A 25,370-nucleotide genomic window follows, 5' to 3' on the forward strand; every position below is an offset into this window, starting at 1 on the left:
ACACACACACACACACACACACACACACACACACACACACACACACTCACTCTCTCTCTCTCTCTCTCTCTCTCTCTCTCTCTCTCTCTCTCTGAATAAAATGAATTTTAAAATGTACTAAACCTAAATTACTTATTTTCTGATTCTTCTCTGTTACAGATGATTACTGTGAATGCCTCCTTGTTTCCTAGTTCTGTGGCCAACTCCTTAATTGCAGTTGGAAATGATGGACTTCAGGAACGAGACAGAATGGTCCGGGCATGCATTGCCATTATCTGTGAACTAGGTCAGAATTTTCTTCAAGTAATGAAGAAATGTTTTAAAAAGTACATGTAGTATTCCCTAATGTATTTAAAAGAAAAATGCTTTATCCATAGCTACAGAAATATAAAAATGTACATTTGTGATAGAATATTAGATATGTCATTTATCAAATAATTCAGAAATTATATTTTTATAAATTTTCAAATTGATTCATTATGAAGCTTGATTGTCTGTAATCTAGTAATAATAACAATATCTACTAAAGTCTAGCCTTCTGACATTGATGATACTATATCTTGATATAGTTTAAAAATAGTAGTCTAGACTGCACAAAGTGAATCCTAATAACCCTGTTTTATTAGGGATCAGGGGTTAGAGTGAAAACAGAGTAAAGACATGAGTGCATGCTTCTGTGGCACTGGGAGGAGAACAGATTCTCAATTATCAGCTAATCAAGTGGGGATCTCAATAACTAGGGTTTATTATATGGCCGCAGACAAATGAGTGTCACAGAGCAGACAAGCAAAGTAAGTGTAAAGTAAAATAGTAAAAGCAAATAGTCTCCAAATACCCACATGGCTAATCACTACATTTTAAAAGTTTAACCTCGTTTATTATCAATGGAACATAATTTTAAGTAAAAGAAAACAATGGGGTTTGTTTGTTTGTTCGTGTGTTTGGTACTGCCAAAAAGTAGAAATTGTGGAGATCATATTTCATCTTAGGATAATAAATTAATAAAGTATAAGCTAAAAAAAAAAAGAGCCATTCTACCACTGAAGACTGAAAGCACTGTCCATAATCTGTCCTGATATAAAAACAAGATCAGAAATATGATAACAATTATGAAAATTATAAAAATGTTACAATATGCCAATGTATGGGATGCCTAGAAAACTATTGATTGTTATGTATCATAAAGTAAAGCAAAATGTGAATGGATGAGGAACCAGAAAGACAGGAAGTACCAAATCTCATGGTAAGCAGAGTGAAAACATGGTGAAATTAAAGTTTATTATCAGGATGAAAGACAGGTTGCTCAGCCTTCATTTATAGTAGGTAGAAGAAAAAAAACATTGAAATACATACTTGAACTTTGGAAAACTCCAAATTGAGAAATTCCTTAATAAGGGAGAAAAATCTAACAGGAGTTCTTCTAACTAGAAGACTTTTAAAAATATATATTCTTGAAAACTCACTGAAATAAATGGGTTTTAAAAATAAATGCTAATATCCAATTGCACAAATGTAGAAATCCATGCTAGATCAGAAGCCATAGAAGAGATTGCAAATACTGAGGAAAGGCTAAAAGGCTCACCAACCTGTGAACCAACACTGTACCTGTGCACAGTAATAGATAAGGAAGCAAGTACTCTATCCAGAAACACAGTTAGATAATTAGAAAAATCTGACCAGCTATGCTTGTAATAAAGTAATGTAATAGAGTAGTTATAAAGTGCTACTGAAAACCTAGAAGGGAGTAATCTTCAAAGTAACCGTGCACAACAGAAGAAACCATGAGAACACTTATGAGAAAAAAGGACAGAAGAAAAAGAATTTCTGTCAGGTCAACAGCGTAAACCTTTTTGTATGGGTAGCAATGTGTGTATGCACACACATGTAAAGGCCAGAGGTTGACCCTCTATATCTTCCTCAGTCACTTTGTACCTTATGTTTTGGGACAACAACCTTAGTAAACATTGTTTACATTGGTGAAGTAATAAATGAAGTTCAAGAATTAGGAAGCAGCTAGTTGTCACTATACAGATACACAGGAAAGCAGGATCAAGGGAGATGATTCATGCAGTTCCTGCTGTGCAACTGTGAAAATGGAAACTGCTGTATTTCAGCACTAGTAATCAGAATAGAATACATGGGCATATAAGGAATACGTAGGAAATACAGATGTGGGGGTACTTTTTAGTGAGTCGAATTGAGTTTCAGGAAGATACAAGTAACTCAGCATACAGAAGGAGCACAGAGTCTGCGCGGGAGGAGTGGTCAGTATTGTCACATCTGTGCGATGCTATGCAGCTACCTCATTTCAGAACCCAGCAGAGACCCCAGTTCTGACATCATCCAGAAGAATAAACATGACTGAAGAAACCAGGGAAACATTTTAAGAGAAAACCTTTTTAAAAAGTTGTGTATTCTACTTTAAAAACACGTTGGCAGATCATTACATATAAAAATGAAAGAGGGGCATAGTAACACATCGCTGTCCTCAGCACTTGGGGAGACAGAGCCACTAAGAGACCAGCTGTTAAAGGCAGCTTGCGAATACAGCAACCCTGTCTCTAAAGAAGAAAGAGAAAAGGAAAGTATAAAAATCAATTTGAGAAATGTGCTAGAGTAATTGATAAAACATTCATGAGGGAAAATTGAGATTATTTCAGTAATGTCATTTATCTCAATACAACTCAGCTTCACAACAGAGTGAAATAAATGGAACTTAAGTCATTAAGATGTATACATGTCAGGTAAGATCCCAGCACTCTGGACAGACAGAATGGTGTGTGAAAGGCCTGCCTGCGCTCAGTGCTGTTTTCCAAACAGAAATCCCACAGCAAAAAAGCACAGACTACATTCAGGGACAGTCCTGGTCTTCAAAGGAAGACAAAGAGAGGAGTTTTTCATCTTAAAATTACAAACTGTGTGTGTGTGTGTGTGTGTGTGTGTGTGTGTGTGTGTGTTTTGCTTGCATGCATGTGTGTATTTTTATGAAAATAAGTGATACACACTGTTTAAATCAAAATTAAAAACAAGAAGTTCTATAAAGTATTTGAAAAAAGACTATGGGACTAATTTCTCCACAGTGAAATGAACTCTGAAATTGAAGAAAAATATTCAGTAAACTATGCCCAAACAATATGACAAAATATGGTCAAAGACATTTTAAAAGTCAGGCTTGGGGAATGATACTAAGACGATTTTAAATTAAATAAAGATATTAAATCAGTAGGAACCTGATATCTTTTACTTGTAAATATAGTTAGAAAGTTTTCAAATCCAAAGGAAACTAAGACTTAAGTAAAAAAGTAGGATTTAAATACTCAGAACTGTGAATATAATTAGTCTTTCTTTCATTTTAGCACTTCAGAACCCAGAGGTGGTAGCCCTTCGAGGCGGACTAAACACCATACTGAAAAATGTGATTGATTGCCAATTAAGTCGAATAAATGAGGCTCTCATTACTACAATTTTGCACCTTCTTAATCATCCAAAGACCCGGCAGTATGTGCGAGCTGATGTAGAATTAGAGGTAGGCACTTTTTAGTATGCTTCTAATTTAAAATAGAATTTAAAAATACTTATGTTTACTTAATGTTTATGGGTGTTTAGCCTTCATGTATGTCTGTGCACCATATGTGTACAGTGCCCACAGAGGCCAGAAGACAGCATTGAAACCCCAAGAACTGGAGTTATAGATGGTTGTAAGTTCTCATGTGGGTGCTGGGAATCGAACTTTGGTCCTCTGGAAGGGCAGCCAGTGCTTTTAGTGTTAGAGCCATCTCTCTATCCCTAAAATATAAGTTTAAATACATAACTTTGCTTTGAAATTTTGAAATAGTAGACTCAAGTGCCACATTAATTGTCTAACCTGTGTTAGTTTGTTTTTTTTTCCCTATTCTTTATTATAGTTATTTGATTAGGAATGAGTTAAGAATGTTATTCTCAAGACTATTTCAGCAACATGCACAGTCGTTCGTTTTGTATTAGCCCTGAGAAGTTTCCTGAGCCAACTGAAGGATGAGTAAGATTACACTAAAACGTGTCTATATGAGAGATGCACTGTGTTAATATTGTTTACCTTCATTCATAAACGACACTAAGGTTCTCTCAAGATCCACTTAGGGGCTGAAGAGATGGTTTAGAGGGTAAAGCCCTTACTGTGTACCTGACAGCCTAAGTTTGATTCTGGGAACCTCATAAAAACTGGATATAGTTCAATTCTGTAGTCCCAGCATTTCCAGAAACGCTTAAGAGTTGGGTGAAAGCTCTTGTAGGTACCTCAGTGGCAGAAAACAGCGGGAAGAATTCTGCCTCAGATATAAGGTGACAGAGAACAGACTCCCCAAAAGGTGTCCTTCAATTTCCACATGCATACCGGACATGTCTGCACCCATATCCACCAACATTATACACATACATATATAGTAAATTAATAACAAACAGTTAACAATGAAGAAATAGTACACTTCGGTACTATCTGTATTTGAACATGCATGTATCATTTCAAAAGTATGTCACATGTAAAATTTTTTTTACTAATTCAGGTAGAGAGTTTTATAGTTAAAGTAGTAAGGTAACTATACTCCTTATAGGTGGTCCTAACTGGGGATGACAGCACATGACTAATCCTAGCATTCATGAGGCAGAGGAGAGGTAATGGGAGAGGAGGCCAGCCAGAGCTACTAGTAAGACTGCATCAGACAGAGCAGGTTATTGTGGAGAACATACTACATTATTGTCTATTGAAGACGCACCCAAAATAAGTTTAAACCAGGGATTTAAGTATTATAAATTATCTAGGACTTAAGATGTTTATTATTTTCTAATTATCCATACCATTTTAAGGAAGTGTAGTAGTTCTGATCATATTAAGATTTCTTTTTCTTTTTATCCCCTCTGTGATGATGTCTTGCTATGTCCTTTGGCTCTTCTCCAGATTGTAGGCTCCTAGGTCAGCCTGCCACACAGGTGGAGTGATAGGTAACGCCAGTGATTCTGCCATTAGGACTGTTTCATTTCTTCTTTTTTTTTTTCAAATTCACTTTTAATATTTTAAAGTGACAATCTGGGACAAGACATTAGAAAGTAAAGGGACTCTCAAGTTCTTCTAGTGGGAGTGAAGTGGCATGCACTCTGGAGCGATCTTTGGAGGTGCCCCACTTGTCTCTTGACCTCACAGTTCCACTTCAAGCAATTCTATTTAAAATAGTACTTAAGGGCTTGTGGAAAGATATTGCTAAATAGATGCTTGGCATAACTTTATAATACTGAGGCAGTTAAATAAGTTGTATACCTAGCAGAATCAAATTGGGTAGAGTATGCTAAAACTTTCTTCAGACTATGATTACTAACAAATGTAATAAGCATAGTAGTCTCTTAGTGATTTTTAAATGTATTATTCTTTGGACTCCTGTGCCAATGAGATTGATATTTTACAAAATGCTTAGCTTTAATTTTTATTAAATAGGATAATTAAGATTGAAGATTTTTATATTACAAATGAAGAAGATAGGTGCATAGGCTCTCTTTTATTCCTATGCATTATGAAGCAGACTAGCAACCCTTGATGGAAATGAAAATAACCTGCAAAGACTGTGGTATATCTCTAAACAAACTGCTCTATTATGTGCATAATAGCCATGAACAATCTTCCTCAGGAAGATGTCACACCAGTGGAACATAGCCTGAGATAGTAGACTTTAGGCTGTGTAAGTTCTGTTTGGGTGGTGTGGATGTAGTTGAGTGGGGAAAGCACCACCTACTCACTGTGCTAGAGAAGGTGTGAGTTTATCATGTGGCCTTGCTAGCCTTATGGTTTTAGGCAAGAGTTCTCTTGACTTAGGTTTTTAATAGGGATAAATAAGGTCATGATTTTCAAACTTAAAAAAGCATTTTCAAAAGTTAAATGTTCTAAACGTACAAACTTACATTGTTATATGCATTTCCCCTATATTTTAGTCTACATAAAATTTGTTGTATAATTCTTCACACTTAATCAATCTGGCTTCCCTGTTTATCACTGTCTTCTGTCTTCATCCCCATGGCTTCATTGTGGAATCAGTTAGAAAATGCAATCTTTATTACATCAAATCAATTTTGTTTTCATTCTGAAGCAATACATTTTCTTTTCTATAAATAACTATTTTTGAATCAATTTTTAGTTTACCCTGATACCATTTGTAGTGAGTTTCTATAGTTACTGTGTAATTGCTTACTTTTTGCTGGATAATTTGCTACTAGGGATATGTTATAGGTGATATTTAGTAAGTTCTTCCTGTGATATCAGAAAAATCAAGAACCTTTGGTGGATGTGTAGTGCTAAAATAATAAACTGGATATGTTGTAACTAATCTCTTGTTCTTAATAGTTACCAAATTCTCAAAGTTGTTTAAATGGGTAAAAGACCTTAGTTTAAATATACAAAATACATTCTTGAAAATTCTTGGCATGGTGTATGCCTTTAATTCTAGCACTTGGGAAACAGAGGTAGGCAGATCTCTCATGAGTTTAAAACCATGCTAGTCTACATGATGAGTCCCACATCAACCACGGCTACATAGTGAGAACTTATCTGTTTTTTTGTTTTTTTGTTTTCTAAAAATAAAAAAAAATAAGAATCTAATTGGGACTGGAAAGATGGTTCAGTTGTTAAGACCAGTCTCTGCTCTTTTCAGAGGACTGCAGTTGAGAGTCTCAGCACCTGCCCATAGACTGCTCCCAGTCTCTGATAACTCCAGCTTTAGGGAGATCTGCCTCTTTTGGCCTCTGTGTACACCTGCACTCATGTGAATGTACTTACATATACATAATTAAAAATACCAGAAGAAACCTTTTTAAAAATCTCATTCTAACTGGTAAGAAGAGGAAAAAAAACCATCATCTAAGTCATACTGAAAATACTGGGAGAACATACTGAGATCACAGAACAGACAGGTATACGTAGTATTACTAGATTAGGGTGTGACTTCTGTTTAACACCGTCATTGGGATGGAATGAGTGGCTGCTTTCATTTATCTGCATAGAAGAGAAGATTAACCACCTCTGGTGGAAGATAATAACATCAAGTAAATTTTTAAAATGAAATGACTGTGTTGACCATTCAGTCAGAAATTTCTACTCATGGGCTGGCTAGTTGGCTCAATGTGTAAAGTGCTTGCTTCAAGCACAAGGACTTGAGTTGGCATCTCCAGCATCCGCATAGACAAACTGGGTATGGTGGAGTATGCAGAGGCACAGGGAGAGAGGGACCCTGGTGCCTCCATGGCCTCCAGCCTAGCCTAAACAGTGCTCTCTAGGTTCATTGAGCCTGTCTTAGGAAGTAAGGTGGACGGTGCTTGCGAAGACAAGTCAATCCTTAACACACACATGAACATACATATGATTTCTATTCATGCACAAAGAAATGATCACGAGACTGAAAACTCAAAAGAAAATTTTTTTCTTAGAAGACTGCTATCAGGAAGGGTTGTTGGATTTAATCAAAGACTTTTTATTATGTGTTTTTTTTTCTTTCAGTTTGTTTATATAGTGTATTACATAGACAGATTTTTATATGTTGACCTATCCCAGCATTTCTGGTTATCCAGATAAAGCCTACTTGATGACATACATTGGATGATCCTTTTGATGTGTTGCTCAGGGAATAATCTAGATAGAAAAACAGACTTCAGGTAAACCACAGTTAATTTGTTCTGGGAGATAACTATGAGTAAAAATATGAAGAATTTTATCATATAATTAGGCATACAAAAATGAATCAAAAGTGTGAAAAATATATATCTAGAATTCAGAATTCTATAAAATTAAAATCTCATTGTGGACAAGGAGATATTAATAGGAAATCTAAAGGGTTAATAAAAATAACCAGAGTAAATCACAATGGGGACAAGGGGTGCACAGGACCCAGCACATGGAAGACAGCAGCTTCAGTCCTTGGAAAGGAGAGAGAAGATTGGCAAAAGCGAGGATCCAGCGAAACAACTGAAAGTTTGTTTCTAGATTTAACTAGGTTTTGCAAATAATGAGAACATAAAAGAAACTAAGTTGTCAGGCACTCCATTGTAAGACTACTAAATCCAGATCACTTAAACTCTTACAAGCAACTTGAGGAGAAGAAGAAACTGACAGAAAGACACAACTGCTTTCAAAAGCAACAACAAAAAAACAGACTGGCAGCTGAGTTTTCAGCAGAAGGAATGGAATCGCGGTGTCTTTGGTAGGGATCATAGTGAACACTAAAGGAAGATGGCCGCCATCCCAATCCAGAAGTACCTTTTTGCCTGTGCCTGTTTTGTTTTAGATGCACATTAGACCTTAGTTTTTGGGAAAAAAAATCAGTTTGTACTTAAAAATCATGTTACATTTTCTAAAAATGAATTTGAAGAACAAATGTCTTAAATGGTTAATCCACTTAAAGATACAGAGAAATGGAATTAATTTTGTGTTAAAGAAAGAGTGCTTTTTATAATAAGCAATCTTTGTGTTTCTCTTTTCTTTTCTAACTAGCGAATTTTAGCCCCCTATACTGATTTCCACTACAGACACAGTCCAGACACAGCTGAAGGACAGCTCAAGTAAGTGCCATGAGTATCTGCTGGAACGGGGTGGGGCGAGTCTATGCTTACAGTAAGCACTGATTGTTCCAGAGCCCAGGGAATGGGAGTAGATGTCCTTGTTCATGGCTGTGCTGTATGTCTCTCACAGTTACATAGTACAGATTAAAAGAAAGGATTGAGAAATTTAAAAGTTAATTTGTAATATTCAAACCAATTCATTACTGAATTCCCTGAGTTATTAATGCTGGTGTTGACCAAAACTTTGGCAGTGCGCTCTTGGTGATGAGACGTCATTGCTACGTGATGCTTACTTAGCTGACTGTGCTCTGGTGCTCATGAAGCACATCTAAGAATACGTTTTCAGAAAGATCAAGATTTATAACTTAATTGTAAATCATGCTGTGCGTTTCATTTGTAGTCATTTGTTTATTTTCTGACTTAGCATGTTACCCCTGGCTACACCTTCTGTGTAGTCCAGCCTGACCTGGAACCCACAGCAACGCTCCTGTCTCCTGAGTGCTGAGATTGTAGATGTGCACTACTACCACACCTGATTTATATTGTCTTTTAAAAATTGAAGGTCAATTTATGCTAAAAATTGAGAAGATCTGGTCTTTTTCAGAACATCTTGTTTTGATTTTTAAATGTAAATAATTAACATTAATGATAGAGTTTTCTCTGATATATTATCAACAAAAACTCATTTCAGTTTAAATCTTGTGTCTTTAATAATTCCCCACGCACACCCTGCAACAGAGAAGACAGAGAAGCACGATTTCTAGCCAGTAAAATGGGAATCATTGCGACATTCCGGTCATGGGCAGGTATGTTCTGTATATTGGTCAATGTCGTAAAAAACTAAACTTTACTTGGTATTTTAAATGTTTATTTGTTGTAGCATCTAATTTAAATATGACTATAGTTTTAAATGTATGATATTCAAGGAGATTTACACAAAATTAATAAAAGACAGTAGAAAATTGCTAGTAAGTAGGATATTATATTCAGTATTCTGCATTCTGTATATATATATAAATGCATTACATTTTCAACTCACTGTGCTAAAATGATTTGCTGAACATTTTAAGAAAATCCAGCATTATCTACTCCTCTTCCCCCAAGACTCCCAAAGTAAAGGGGAAAAACGGAGGGATTGTATGTCCTGCTGAAGCATGTTACATAAAAATGATGTAGTAATGTCATAGCTATTAAGTTATGCAGGGTGTTAGGAGTCTCAAACTTCTTTGTTATTTGTTTTTACAGTTTATTTGTTCTGAACCCAGGGCTTTATGCATGATGAGCAAGACCTCTACTCTCGAGCCTTGTCTCCAGGTCACTAGATTTCTTTAGTATAAAGATTATACATGCTTTATCTTTCTATGGAGTAAATACTTAGCATTGTAATGTTACTACAGAGAACTTAGAATTACCGTTAGCCATAAGCCAAACAAAGAAACTTAGATAAACATAGCTATGTGCTTACTTTACCACCTTACAGATATCTTTTCCACACAAGTATTTATCCAGCCAGTGGGCTTCAGCTGGTGTATCTCCAGTGTCCCAGAGCTTCTCTGCTCTCTTGGTGCCCCAGTGAGAACCTTGTCCCTACCTGTTTCTCCTTCATGGACAACTGAGGTTGTATGTGGACCTAAGAGATAACCTCTCTCATACTTGTTTTCATTCATTTTCTCTTGTCAAAACACCAAAAAGTAGGCAATTTCATTTTAAAATACAGATTTATGTGGTTCCCACTTCTGGAGGCTGAATATTCAGGAACATGGCGTCAGCATCACATGGTGAGAAAGCTAGTCCACTAGTGCCAGTCGTCCCTCTCCTAGCTTTAGCCTGGGGATTTGTTAGGATGCCTCACCTAGTTGAATCCCCTCCCAGAGACCATTATCTTGCATATGGGACTCAGTTTCTCAGCTGAGGTTCCCCTGAAAGCTGAGAGTGGAAAGCAGTGCATCACTAAACCCCATGGCCTCTTTTAACATGGACACGCCTTTGATCACCTTGGCCAGCATCTTTGCCCTTACTCCAAGATGGTGTCGTTTTCTGTCACTAGATGTCCTCTACTGTTCCTCAGCTAACTGCTGCTATAGCGTCTTTATTTTACCCACAGGCTGCACTGTGCTTTAACCACCAAGGTCGCCTAACTGCTCACTCAGCCTTCCATCTTCTAGACCGCTCACCATCACTGTGTTGCTCGTCGTGGTCAGCCTCTTAAAGCCCATCTCACACACTCCTGCTCAGTGACTTCTCCTAAAGCCCATCTCACACACTCCTGCTCAGTGACTTTCTCCTAGTGCCTTGTAGACTGATCTGTGACTAGTCAGATGCTCTCTAACCCCACTGAACGAAGAAGAAGAATAGCACTTCAATTACGACCTTGAAAATGCTCTAACAGAAGTAGTTTTCTAAATAGTGCTTAGATTCTGTGGCTCTATTTATAAACTAAATACAGTTTTGCAATGTTGATTCTACAACAAGTTTTAAAATTACAATAACTTCTGGAGGGATAGCTTTAGCAGCACGGATTTTCCACAAGTGTCAACAGCGTTTTTTCTATGCTAGCACAGGGTAAGACTTATATCTCTTACCATAATCTCTGGTTTCTCACACTGCTGTCACATATCAAAGTTGGGGAAGTGTACTTCAAGGACTGGAACACTTAATTTTGCTTACTGTGCTTAACTTGAATTTTGATTGTAAGACCAGAGGGAAATTACAGATACTCACACACGCAGGCATACAAATTGATCATCCTTACTATGAAACCCAAAGTGCTACCATATCTGAGGCTTCTGAATAGAAGACTGTGCATGTGACCTCATAGGACTAGTTGCACTCATAACGTAAGAACATTGAGTTTAGTCTCCAGGAGATGTGTGTGTGTGTGTGTGTGTGTGTGTGTGTGTGAATATATGTATGTATAATGTATATTTGAAACTTAAATAAATTTATGTTATGCCCACACGTGAATTATCTTATGGCATATATGCAAGTAATTCTGAAATTTGAAAAAAAAAAACCAGGTTATGAAACACATCTGGTTCTAAGGATGTTTGATAATGGACACTTAGCCATTGTAGTGGTAAGAGGGAGAATCAGAGTCCTATGTGACTTTCAAAAACATTTTTTCTAGCATTTTAATATAAAATATTTTGAAGAATTTTAAAAACTGTGCAGTGGTATGTATTCCCACTGTGTAGATTTTACATCTGTCTGTGTGTCAGTCTGTCCCTCTGTGTCTTTGTCATTCCATCTAAGTTTCTCTATCGTACCATGAAGAAGCTTGCAGATGCAGCATTTTTTAGTCCTGAAGGAGGTGCACATGCACACTGTTTGCTGTTGCAGGCTTTGCTGTTGGCTTTTTAGTGCAGTGTGCTGGTCTTACTTCAGCAGTTTGCATTCTGTGATAGTTGATGCCCTGAGTATTTTGTGCTTGCTGATCACCTGTATCCTTTGTGACACAGAATTTAGTGTCTTATAAGTTCTGTAACTTAAGTCTTTGAGCAGTGAATTTTATTTGGAATCTGTTGCTTTTTCTCATTTGTATATTTAGGAGATGTTAGAACTAAATTTGACAAGCATCACACAGCTTTTCATTGTAGTTTCAAGAAGTATTAGACAGGGAAAATATCGTTCTTTTTTTCTCTCATGTTTTTACTCCCAGAGAAACATTGATTTATAGCCACCTGTGTTCATCAATTTCTGCATATGAAGTAGAAATTAATAAGAAATTTAGGTGATGAAAATAATAGCAATTTCCAGTTAGTAAGAAAATTCTGAGAATACTTGGTATCCATTACTAATATGATATCAATAACCAAATAGTATAATTTAGCTTGGAAAAAAATCATAGATTTTTATATTATGACACATTATTGTAGAATATCTTCCTTAGTTTAATATTTTTTAACTTTTATTCTCTTTAGGTATTATTAATTTATGTAAACCTGGAAATTCTGGGATACAATCTCTAATTGGAGTACTTTGCATACCAAATATGGAAATAAGGGTAGGTAATAGATACTGTAATTCTTACATGCCTAGACCTTTAAAAGTTACATTAGGGTCAGGGCTGGAGAGAGGGCTCCCTTAGTAAGGTATCTCCTGCTCTGGCAGAGGACTCAGGCCAGGTTCCAGCACATGTCATGGCACCTGTCACTGCGGTTCCAGGGGAATCCAGCGGCTCGGGTCTCCTTAGTCATATGCACACATGCACACAGGTTCTTTAGAAATCATTTTAGATGAAGTTTTTCTTCAAGTTGGTAATTTTAGTTTAGAGCATTTTTCAGGACATGAATAGTTCAGAGTAATATATGAATCACTTAAAATATGGTTAAGAGTGACAATTTTATTAAAGCTTGAGTTAAAATATAAATTAATTATAGTTTATTAAAACAATGCAAGTAAAACAGAAGAGTACTCTTATGAGTCAAGCATAGAAATACATTTACCAAAAAAGTAGATATTATATTTATGTAGTCATGCTTTGTTTTTTATATACTTTTGATACCATGTTACCATGTTTTTATCTTGAAGATTTTTTTTTTTTACTAAAACTCCTTAGGTATTGATTTATTAGCTATATTTCTAAATTTTTATAATTAGTAAGTTTATATTAAATAGCTAAACCAAATTGAATGTGGAAGAAAAAACACATTAGCTCTTAAGGTATCTATCTTCCCTTAAATGTTTTGTTTCTCCATTTTGCCTTCCAGTTTTTTCTTTAAGTGAACTGTACCTGTAGGAGGAAAATTGTTAGAAAGCATTGGCTAGGTGTGCATGCTTAAAATGTGAACTAGACCTCACCAGAACATGGAAGTGGGAGGCTTTGCTGATAAACTGACAGAGTTTTGAGGTATTGACAATCAAACCTTGGAATTTCCCAGGCAAGGAGTTCACTGCTGAGCCACCGCTCTGACCATCAGCTGACCTCTATGCTTGTGATGGAAAGAACTGAAATCTGTTTCCAAATTTGTACAGTAGTGATAAGATTAAAAAAATTAAATGACATATATGCTGAATATTTAATACTTACCCTTAGGTATCTTTTTATTACTTTGTTATTTTGTAACCATGATCTTTTGAAAGTCATTAAGGACTTTTTCTGTAGAAATAAGTGAACTGTATTTGTTGTTCCAGCGTGGTCTGCTTGAAGTGCTCTATGATATTTTTCGTCTCCCTCTGCCTGTTGTGACAGACGAGTTCATAGAAGCCCTGCTCAGTGTAGGTAGGTTCTGAAGGGCACAGGGGTCTGCCGCTTACATTTTCACGTGACTTGATGCAAACAGCTTACTAGATAGTGAAATACAAACATTTTCTTTTTTTTTCTGATAATTGTCTAATTCATGAGATGCTTAAGTCGCCAGTGAATGAAGTTACAACTGCATTCCTATCAACAGTTGGGTGTGTTGCATGTATGTATGCAGGTATGCACACTTCCTTATGCTGCTGTTACAGGCATACACCTTTTGACAAGCCCAGGTAGCCATACCTGTACCAGTCATGACACAATCTCCACCTCTCCCCAAGTGTTTTTTTAAAACCACTTTGAAGTTTTTGTAGCCTAAATAGCTGATAGTCCCACGCTCATCTGTTTCAGTATTGCCTAATATGCTAACTCCCTGATTTTAACTCTCTTAGATCCAGGAAGATTCCAGGACAGTTGGAGGCTTTCAGATGGCTTTGTGGCAGCTGAAGCAAAAACTATTCTTCCCCATCGTGCTAGATCCAGGTAGACTTTAGATATAAAATGACTGCCACGTATCACCTTCACTGCTTTTATGTTATGTGAAATGTTTCAATTGTCGCTGTGCTTTTGCTTCCAGGCCAGATCTCATGGACAATTATTTGGCACTGATACTCTCTGCATTTATTCGTAATGGACTTTTAGAGGTAATATTTACAAACCTTTAATTTACATTGTTCAAAAACCTCTTAGAAGTGAAAGCCAGGTCTAATGCAGAAATGTGTTCACCTGCACTGCTGTGCAACACTGTACTTCCTTCTTGCCTCCTAGGGATTGGTGGAAGTGATAACGAACAGTGATGACCACATCTCAGTGAGGGCAACCATCCTTCTAGGAGAGCTCTTACATATGGTGAGTACTGGGACTTCTGCCTTGTAGTTGGACTGTTAGGATTTTAAGTGATAAAATGGGCTAATTGAATCGGTGTTACTTCTGATAGCTCATTGAATACAGTTTCATTTTGCCAAAGCCTATTCCTGGTAGATTTCCATGTGTCTATATTAACTGGTTTTGTAAATGTAACAAGTGTGGAAAATACAAAATACTGCATTTCAATTTTTTGTTTGTTTGTTTTTGAAAAAGTTCTAAATATAATTGTTTTACCCAAGTGTCAGTGATTTCCCATAAACTAATAGTTTAGGTTCACGGAGTGAGACTTTGGGGTGAGGTCTTGGGTAGCTCCATGATTTCATGATCTTTCTAACGGTTAGAAACTAGCAGCTGTGGAACTTCTCTGACCTTTCTGTACTTATCCACTAAGGAGGGAACTGGGTACTATAGACATTGATTCTTTAGGTCACTACCACTTAGTACTCTTCTAAGTAAAAATCACTTCAAACTTGTTTAGAAAGAAGTGATTTTTGACACATTTTTTCATACACATCAGTAGCTTACTTCTATTGGCAAGAGTTAACACTACCCTAGCCCCTGTCCCACTCTGAAGTGTTTCTGGCTGGGCATGATAGTACACTTTTGATTTTAATCTCAGTACTCAGGAAGCAGAGGCAAGAGGCTCTCTGAGTTTGAGGCCAGCCTTCTCTACACAGTGAATGTCAGAACAGCCAGGGCTATATACAGACAAGATCTCAGAAACCAAACCTAAACAAGTGTTTCCTCCTTTCTTCCTGTCTCTTTTCTCCCTTCGTGGCAGCTGAGCTGTGTATGTGAGGTATAGAATTAAACAGTATACAAAGTCTGTCTTTATAATCAGTGACTTAGCCACTTGCTCTAATCGCACTGAGCCTATTAGTAAAAGCACTAAACAGTACTGCAGGCTGTCAGGTCAGACGAGCTGTGTGTTAGTTCTCAGCTGCCATTTCCTATAAAAAACACTGGTCTTCATTTCTTTTATATGAAGGAGTCTTTTGATAGAAATTTAATCTTTTTCCTTGAGCCCCAGAATTCTGATTCTCATGCAAGATAAAAGTAGACTGGATTAAAGAATAGCAATATTAATTCACGGCTTTTTATCATATCTTCTTTTTTTTTTTTTTACATTTAATAAATGTACTTATTTGTAGAAAGCTAATTTGATAGTGGAATTTTGCCTGACACCAGGAGATAATGTTTCTGTTTAAGGATTGCTGCTATATGGGACCAAAGTGTTCTGAAGTAGATACAGCACAGCCTCTGTACTTTTCTCAAATGCAATGTTTTGCTACATAATTCTCCAGGTTATTTAAGAAATGAGATTGGCAACTTTAAGAAGCCATATTTAATAAAAATAGCTTTATTAATTTTTATTCTTACTCTTTTTTTTTTTTTTTTTTTTTTTTTTGGTTTTTTGAGACAGGGTTTCTCTGTGTAGCTCTGGCTGTCCTGAAACTCACTCTGTAGACCAGCCTGGCCTCAAACTCAGAAATCCACCTGCCTCTGCCTCCCAAGTGCTGGGATTAAAGGTGTGTGCCACCACGGCCCGGCAATTCTTATTCTTTAAAATATTTTATAGGAAGGCTGGGTTAAAATTATGGTCCCAGAAGCTCCTAGATCCTGAGATACAAGTTTAAAGTTACACGTTCAAAAACCTGTGCTCTTGTTATCACATGACATCTGGGGAGGTGGGCTGTTGCTCTTCATGAAGTAATGCTGGTACACTCAGAAGCCTTGAGTGGAAGGGGGGAGTTCCAGATTGGCGCCTGGTTTGTCCAGATTTAAATCTGTGCAAGATCTCATCATCTATTGTGATTTGAATTTTTTTCCAATTAAAAAACAATTGAGAGGAGCTGGAGAGATGGCTTATCAGTTAAGATCACTGGCTGCTCTTCCAGGGGATCTGGGTTCAATTCCTAGTACCCACATGGTGACTCACAACTGTATGTGACTCCAGTCTCAGGTGATCCAACACTATCTTCTGGGCTGTGCTAAAACTACATGCACATGGTATACAGACATACATGCAGACAAAATACAAATACAGTAATACAAATCTTTTTAAATTGAGAAAACTATCTGCATGTTTTACTTTCAGAATTTCAAACAGTTATATCTGTATTTGATAACACTGATCTGTCTGTGTTGAGGGATTTTCTTGCTGAATTTATACCACCATGTATTTAGTTACTAACTGTAAGTAGAGCCATCTTTGAACACCTAATTCTTAGACCCTTTCTCAGTGGTTTCTGGGTTAGGTTTATAATTTTTTATTATTTACACCAAGATGTAATTTTCTGCTGGATGTGGTGGCACTTGCCTTTTGTCTCCACTTCAGAGGCAGAGGCAGACAGAGCTTAAAGCTAGCCTGGGTGCATAGCGAGTTCCAGGACAGCCAGAGCTGCATAGAGAGACCTTGTTTCAAAACAATAATGACAAAAAATGCCATTTAAAAAAATGTTTTATAGTATATGTGTATGTTTCTGTGTGCACACATATACGTATGTACCATTGTACCATGATACATTGGGGTCAGAGGACAACTTTGGAAGTGTTGAGTGAATTCTCTCTTTCTGCCATGTGTATTCTGGGGTAAAACTCAGGTCCTCTTATTTGGTGGCAAATACTTATCCTGCAGAGCTGTCTCATTGGCTCCAGCCTGTCATTCTTACCGAAATGTAATGGGATTAAAAGTTGTAAGTATGTGTGGGCAGAAATAATTAAGTTGTTTTCGTGGAAAGCCTTGGGTTTTGTTGGTCTTGCATGTATGTGTCATGTCTGCAGATGACTGTTTTCTCTCTCAAGTCTCACAAAGCGTCCTGTTCCCTGTAGGCAAACACCATCCTGCCTCACTCGCATAGTCACCACCTGCACTGCTTGCCAACCCTTATGAACATGGCTGCGTCCTTCGATATTCCCAAGGAAAAGAGGTTGTAAGTATAAGAGCCTCAGCACAGTGTGCTCGCTGCGCTCAGTGTCTGCCTTGGTCGCCTCTTTAAACGGGGAGAGAAAACAAGTAGTGCTGACAGGTTGTGCTTGGCACTTCCCTTTGGAAACCACAAGAAGGAAAAGTTACAGTTCTCAAAATAGTAATAATTTGTATTTGAGGCTATAAAGTGTTAGTAAGTGGTAGATTGGCATTTTTCCTTTCATGTTTCTAAACAAGGCTATACTGTATGACTGAAATAGAGAGTTTTTCTGTTGTGGTTTTAATTTGTTTCATTTTATGATCTGGGAAAAGTTAGATATGTCAACCATATTTCCCCCCATAAGCAAAATGCAGTTCACTACCTCTTTGGAACTGTGAACACTTGTTTAAAATTACACATTCTTCAAAAGTTTAATTAGCTGTAGTAATGCATATGTTTGCAGATGAGCCTAACTATCAATAAATAACAGTTATTCATTTTAATTTTTCCAATAAACAGACTAGAGACACGTTGTTTAACTGAGGCATTAGCAGAACATCATGGTTCTCACTAGAAGTTTCTAGTATAATACAGAAGTTTTATCTTAGTAGTTCCATGATTGAGGTGAAAGCTTTCTCAAAACCTGGTGGTAGTTCTAAACTCTGTCAAATTAAGGTCACAAGTCTCAGGGATCATTAGGATTAAAAATTGTGGTTAAGCTGGGCAGTGGTGGCGCATGCCTTTAATCCCAGCACTTGGGAGGTAGAGGCAGGCGGATTTCTTGAGTTCGAGGCCTGGCTGGTCTACAGAGTGAGTTCCAGGACAGCCAGGGCTATACAGAGAAACCCCGTCTCAAAAAACCAACAACAACAACAACAAAATTGTGGTTAAAATAACTGAAATAGTAGTAGTCTTATTTTTTTCTCTTTAGCTCCCTAAGTTGTGTTTACTGACGGATTACATAGTTGCCAGTCTGACTGTCCTGAAGCAGGAGCTCCCCTTGCCCTTCTGTCTAGGCTGGCCGAGTAGCCAGTGATCCTTGGGACTTGGGATTTGATAGCCTCCACCTCGAGCCCTGAGGCTGCAGGTGCACACTGTAGTGTCTGCATTTTCTGAGTGCTAGGGTTCCAAACCAGGTACCCCTGGTGCAAGTGAACCCACTGACCCATCTGCCAATATTCCGTAATTAATTCTTTTTTTTTTTTTTAATTTCATCTGTGAGTACACTGTCTCTCTCTTCAGAAACACCAGAAGAGGACATCAGATCCTATTACAGAAGGTTGTGAGCTACCATGTGGTTGCTGGGAATTGAACTCAGAACCTCTGGAAGAGCAGTCAGTGCTCTTAACCACTGAACCACCTCTCCAGCCTAGGAATTCTTAAAACCCATATATAGAATAGGCCTGCTACCTTAGAAGAAAAAATGAGTACATGCAAGTATGACCCCACAATAGGTTTCCTTACGTAAATTAGCAGTGCTGACCTGTTACCATTATGCTCCCACGCTCCACCAGATATTGCTTGGTAATCTCTGTTCTTGAGTTTATGTAAGCTTAAGTAACTTAGCCGCCAGTGCTTGAGAAGTATGCTAGCCCTGCTGCAGCACTGATTCTTCTTCCCTCATTAGGCGAGCCAGTGCAGCCCTGAACTGTCTAAAACGCTTCCATGAAATGAAGAAACGAGGACCCAAGCCTTACAGCCTTCATTTAGATCACATCATTCAGAAAGCAATTGCAACACACCAGAAACGGGATCAGTATCTTCGAGTTCAGAAAGATATATTTGTTCTTAAGGTACTGACATGAAAAATTGAACATAATTTTAATTAGTTTCCTAATTCTCAGCAACTGGATTGTCTAGATTTTCAACGTTATGCAAGCAGATTGGTTTTCAAATGACCAGTTTTCCCATGAATAGGATTCCTTGAGTTGCATTTATGTGTATGTGAGGGTAGACCATGTAGCAGAAGTTCGTGTGGATGTGTACATATGTACGTGGAGACAAGAGAACAACATTGTGCTATTCCTCAGAGACCATGTGCCTTGAGTTTTTCATTTTCATTTTGAGACAGGGTCTCTTACTAACAAAACCTCTCCCAATAGGCTAGGCCCAGCTCCAGCACACTCCTTACATTTCTTCCACAGTGCTGGGATACGTGTCACCCATCTCTGGATGTGTAGATTCTGGGGCTTGAACTTAGGGCCTCGAACTTAGGGCCTCATGCTTGTAAGGCAAGCACTTTACTAACTGAACCATCTCATGCCCTTGCTGCTGTTGTTATTAACCCTTTGAAAATAATCATTGAGGATCTTTGACAGTCTAACTATAAATACCGCTGCCCACCTCTCTTCATTTTTAAAATGAGAAATTAGTTTTCTGATGTGAGCATAGATTGCCTAATTGTCGTCCTTGTGTCTGGTGATTGTAGGATACAGAGGAAGCGCTTTTAATAAACCTTCGAGATAGCCAAGTCCTTCAACATAAAGAGAATCTTGAATGGAATTGGAATCTGATTGGGACCATTCTTAAGGTACGATAGAGTACTTCATAGACATTGCCGAGTTGCCTTCATTTTATTATTGCTATTTGTTATAGTTATATGCTTAGGGATTGTCAGATATACATTATGTAATATATTTTGTTTTTCTAGTGGCCAAATGTAAATCTAAGAAACTATAAAGATGAGCAGTTGCACAGGTATGTAAATCTATTGAAGAACTTAAATTTATATTAAGCTTAAACGTAATCATTGATTTTTTTTTTTATGTGTAGTCTTATAATCAGTGCACTAGCTAAATTTCTCATTACTTACTTTGTTTCCAGCTTTGATCTTTATGATATGTTACTTACTTTGGGATAGTGTTATCTTAGCTTGTGGTCCTAACCCTGACACAAGGGTGGCATTAAGAAAGGGCTTGCATTTTATGAGGCCACTTGTGATTATGCTCAGATCATCTTCTGAGAGTGGTCTCTTCTTCCTAACTACTCAACTCCACTGTCTGTCAAGCATGCTGATGTCACAACACAGAGCACATGAAGCCTCTGCTCTACTGCACCTGTGTGCCCTTCTGCTTCTGTTTTCAATCTCCTGGGATAAAAAGGCCTTACTGTGTCTTAGAGAAGTTCCTATCATTAACATTTCTTACATTGTAATTGTACGTAATGACGTGTAACTGTTTATATCAGGTTTTAAGAACTATATAGAACCAACAAGTTACAGTGAAATGAAGAAGCATGGTAGTCTTGAAACCTTTAAGGAAAAAGAGTGGTGTCTTAATACATTTGGATGTGACTCCTGCTACCTTTCTGGGTTACACTGTTGGGCATGAAATTAAGCTGAACTATATATATGAAGTGAGCACAACATTGAAAGTTACTGAAATAGGTACATAAATTCAGTTAAATCAGTCTCTGTGAGAGGCTTCCTTATGTCTCCCTAGCCTCGCAGTCTGTGTGTTCTCTCTACTTTGTGGAGTTTTGTGTTGCTCTTTTGGTTTATTTAAGGCCAGAGCTTGCTATGTAGCCCAGGCTAGCCCGAAACTCATTATGTGGTCTAACCTGGCTTTGAGCTACTGTTCTTTCTGCCTTTACCTCCTGAGTGCTGTCCCATGCCTGCCCATGTCTCAACACTCCCTACCAGGCCTTACTGTAACGTTCTTACTCAACCGACAAAGTTTTCCACTGATTTCTTTTTAAAATTCGTGAAATGTACCAAAGTGTTTAGTAAGTTTCCAAACCTGTTCTTTAATAACTGTTTGGTTTCCTACTTTGTTGCTAATTTCACCTTAACTTTAGGTTTGTACGCAGACTTCTTTACTTTTACAAGCCCAGCAGTAAACTGTACGCTAGTCTGGATCTGGACTTTGCCAAGTCCAAGCAGCTCACAGTTGTTGGTTGTCAGTTTACAGAATTTCTCCTTGAGTCTGAAGAGGTAAGCCTTCCAGAGACTTTCATAGTAGGTATTTTCTGTTGACTCCACCCTCTTCTTTTTCCCCTCTATTACTCTTTCCTCCTTTTTTTGTTTTTTTTTGTTTTGTTTTTTTTTTTGGTTCTTTTCTTTTTTCTTTTTTCTTTTTTCTGTTGTTGTTGTTTTGTTTTAGATGGGTCATACTATGTAGTGCTGGCTGGCTTAGAATTTATTTACATAGGCCATGTTTACCTCGAACACAATGATCTGCCTGTTAGAGTGCTGGGATTAAAGTATACTCCCACATCTGCCCTTCTTCTGGCTTACTTTTCTTTCCTAGTCTGTATAAGCTTTGTTTGAAATATAAGCTTAGATGTGCATTTGAATCCTGACATAATCCCTACCTAGTTCTAAAACCTTAGGGAGTCATCTGCCCTCTAGGTGGACTAGTTTACCCTCAGGTAAGATGGAGAGACAGGAATAAAGACTATCTCCAGGTAACAAGGTTTTCATTGAAAGGGTTAAAATTCACTCAGCTGATCCTATCTGTTACTAGTGACTTACCATCAAAAAGTTTTTATGGCTATTAAAGATGATTTTCTAATTACAGGATGGGCAAGGGTACTTAGAAGATCTCGTGAAAGATATTGTCCAGTGGCTCAATGCTTCATCTGGAATGAAACCTGAAAGAAGCCTTCAGAATAATGGTTTACTGACCACCCTTAGTCAACACTACTTCTTATTTATCGGAACACTCTCCTGTCACCCTCATGGAGTCAAAATGCTGGAAAAATGCAGTGTCTTTCAGTGGTGAGCCTTCTCAGATTTGCTGTATTATCAACCTAAACTTTAGTTTCAGTGGATCCACATACACAATTTGCCTTTTAGTCTTATGCATGTGTGTTTGCTAGATAATTTTTATCAAAAATATTTATGTAGGATTTAAAAAATGTATGTGGAATTGTTTTCACATGGCTATCCCTTAAAATAGTAGTTATCTATGCTAATGGATTTGTTAATGAATTTATCACCTCATAGGTTAAATTTATATCTAATTAGGTTTTCTGCTTTGAATATACATAATTTTTATTTGTCAATCATATTTCAATAAAGCTAGTGAAAAATTACAAAGTTAATGAATCAACACAGTAATTTACAATAATTCTTCTCTTTTAGTCTCCTTAATCTTTGTTCCTTGAAAAACCAAGATCACCTGCTAAAACTCACCGTTTCCAGCCTAGACTATAGCAGAGATGGATTAGCCAGAGTCATCCTTTCGAAAATCCTCACGGCAGCTACAGATGTGAGTATAACACAGAGGGAAAGCACACTCTCTAGCCAGCTCATCCCAGTACTTTATAAACTATAGGCTGGGTCCTTCTAGGCTAAGCAACTAAGAGATGGGATGGAAATTGAGATAAGCTTTAGTCTCTGTATTTACCTGGCAGGGGACATTCTGTGATCACAAAGATGTTATTTCCAGAGTATCATGTACTTCCCACATGCTGACCCCTGTGGCTTCCCCAGACACAAGAAATTTGATACAAATTTATAATAGTTGAGGATTACATTTACACATTCTAAAAAAGAAAAAAAATTGTCTCTGAGGAACTCCATATTGAAGAGTAGAAGAGCTTTTTTTGTTTTCAAAGTGATAGCAAATAGTCTCTGGTGACGTTTGATGTGTTCCTTTATCTCTATAGGCCTGCAGACTGTATGCAACCAAACATTTAAGGGTTTTATTGAGAGCTAACGTTGAATTCTTCAACAATTGGGGAATTGAGTTACTGGTAACTCAGCTACATGATAAAAACAAAACAATTTCTTCAGAAGCTCTGGATATTCTTGATGAAGCTTGTGAAGACAAGGTAAAGATGAGTTTTATTGTCATAATAATGAAATATTTAGGGAAAATTTTTTTATATATTCCATTTCAATTGGCAGTGTTAGAAAACCTCAGTGTGCATAGCATTTGGACAGAAAGTATGCTACCTTTGCATAATGACTGACTTGGTGATCATCTCTTTAGGCCAATCTCCATGCTCTGATTCAGATGAAACCAGCCTTATCCCACCTTGGAGACAAGGGCTTGCTTCTCCTCCTGAGGTAAGTATGAAGTACATTTGTTGTGCCCTCTTGGTCAGGTGTGTTAATGTTAGATACAAATCTGACTAGAAAATACTCTGGTTTACTTTGAAGATCTGAACCATGCTTACTTTAGAATTGAGCTGTTCCTTCTGTGAGCTTGTGCTTAGCGTTGCGCTCCTTGATACTTGTCATGATGTTTTTCTTATTTTTATTGCATTCAGTCTTTCTGAAAATATTGTGAAAGTTTATCTGCAAATTGGAAGGTCACGGAAAACTTTATTAAAGTTTAAAAGATAAAACCCCAGAGCAGACAAACTGTAAAACCTTAACAGCTGCCTGGAGGAAGACAGTGGAGGAGAGGAGGCCAGAAAGCCATGCCCTATGATGGCATGGAGGACAGACACAGCAGACAAGCAGCCACATGGGGGAGGGAAGCCTGAGAGAGAGGAAGCCCAAAATGCTGGAGAACAGCCCAGCAATCTAAGGAAGGCGAGCTTAGGAGACAGAAACAAGAGAGGCAGTTGGGCTTTTCTGAATCAGGTGGGCGATAAGGTAGGTGGCTGCATGCTCTGGTCCTGAGACCCAGTAATATGGTTAGGTGATGGTTGATCCAGCCTCTGGCCAAGTCGTGTGTGGTGGTCAGGGCATCCTTCCAGTAGGCCTATCTAAAAAAGATTACAAACGTACATCAGTGGTTTGTTTCATTTGTATAACTGTCAGATGTAGGGAGAAATGGAAGTCCTTGTGTTTGAAATTTTAATAAATTACAAGTAACTTTTTTATTTTATACAGGACATATTCCAATGTCTGTTTGTTTACGAAGCGTATTCTTTGTTCTAGTTTAGATAATTTCTTTTGGACTTAATGTTCAGCTATGGTTGTTCTAATTTACAGATTTCTCTCCATTCCGAAAGGATTTTCCTACCTGAATGAAAGGGGTTATGTTGCAAAACAATTGGAAAAATGGCACAAGGTAACTTTCATATGAAATAATTAGATATACTTTTTTCCTTTGGAAATTCAGACCAGCCTTCACTACAAGACCCTATCTACAAAAACAAACAAAAAAACCAAATTAAGTAAACAGTCATATATATATAGTGATAAATTATATTAATTTTATATCAATATGTATACTTACCCCCCTTTTTAATGTTTTGTTTGTTTGTTTTGTGTGTGTTGTATGATTATGCATGTCATGACAGGCACATGAACATAAAAGGACAGCTTGTGAACATGAGCCCTCTTCTCCTGTCATGGAGATCGTAGGACTCAAACTCAGATCATTAGCCTTGGTAGCAAGTATGCTTCCTTGAGCCATGTGTTCCCCCTGTTTATTTTGGCCACGTTTACCTGTCGCCTGTGGAGGCACCTGAAGTGGGCACCAGATCCCCTGGAAGTGAAGTCAAAGGCTGTGAGTCACCATGGAGATGCTGACAGCCAGGCCTGGGTCCAGTCAGTAGCCATTGCTTTTACCGAGTGAGCCATCTCTCCAGCCCGTTCCTCTATTTTTGGGTTGTAAGTTTCATACTGCTCTAGGTTTCAAGCAGGAGGAAAGAACATTCTTTCTCTCTTGGTAAACTCCTGTGGGTTTGCTGGCTCTAAATGAGCTGATTGCTGAGCTGATTGCTGTTGAGTCTTCCTTGGGGGCTACTCATGGGCCTCTCATTTACAGCTCTTGACAAGAGCAGTGGTTCCCATCCTCTAGCTGAGTCTTGTAGCAGCTACAGTTCCGCACTTGACATGGAGGGCGGTGTCTCCTTGCCTTCCGTCTGTCCTCTGACAT

The 25,370-nt window shown here is 37.7% G+C and overlaps 1 protein-coding gene across 2 annotated transcripts in view; it reads left to right on the plus strand.

Annotated features, from left to right (window-relative positions):
• Positions 1-25,370, plus strand: part of Rictor (RPTOR independent companion of MTOR complex 2) — a 100,493-nt gene that overhangs the window by 49,858 nt on the left and 25,265 nt on the right. For both annotated transcript variants that reach the window (XM_028767555.1, XM_028767557.1), the window contains exons 7-25: positions 160-286; positions 3,357-3,526; positions 8,504-8,571; positions 9,310-9,377; positions 12,492-12,574; positions 13,705-13,792; positions 14,206-14,296; positions 14,391-14,457; positions 14,582-14,662; positions 17,513-17,613; positions 19,217-19,382; positions 20,018-20,119; positions 20,240-20,286; positions 21,385-21,520; positions 22,107-22,306; positions 22,673-22,799; positions 23,200-23,364; positions 23,526-23,602; positions 24,479-24,557. In XM_028767555.1, coding sequence (XP_028623388.1) covers positions 160-286; positions 3,357-3,526; positions 8,504-8,571; positions 9,310-9,377; positions 12,492-12,574; positions 13,705-13,792; positions 14,206-14,296; positions 14,391-14,457; positions 14,582-14,662; positions 17,513-17,613; positions 19,217-19,382; positions 20,018-20,119; positions 20,240-20,286; positions 21,385-21,520; positions 22,107-22,306; positions 22,673-22,799; positions 23,200-23,364; positions 23,526-23,602; positions 24,479-24,557 — 2,043 coding nt within the window. The remainder of the gene's footprint in view (positions 1-159; positions 287-3,356; positions 3,527-8,503; positions 8,572-9,309; positions 9,378-12,491; positions 12,575-13,704; positions 13,793-14,205; positions 14,297-14,390; positions 14,458-14,581; positions 14,663-17,512; positions 17,614-19,216; positions 19,383-20,017; positions 20,120-20,239; positions 20,287-21,384; positions 21,521-22,106; positions 22,307-22,672; positions 22,800-23,199; positions 23,365-23,525; positions 23,603-24,478; positions 24,558-25,370) is intronic.

The sequence above is a fragment of the Grammomys surdaster genome, unplaced genomic scaffold (genome assembly GCF_004785775.1).
Source record: "Grammomys surdaster isolate TR1022 unplaced genomic scaffold, NIH_TR_1.0 174, whole genome shotgun sequence".
NCBI classification, from domain to species: domain Eukaryota; kingdom Metazoa; phylum Chordata; class Mammalia; order Rodentia; family Muridae; genus Grammomys; species Grammomys surdaster.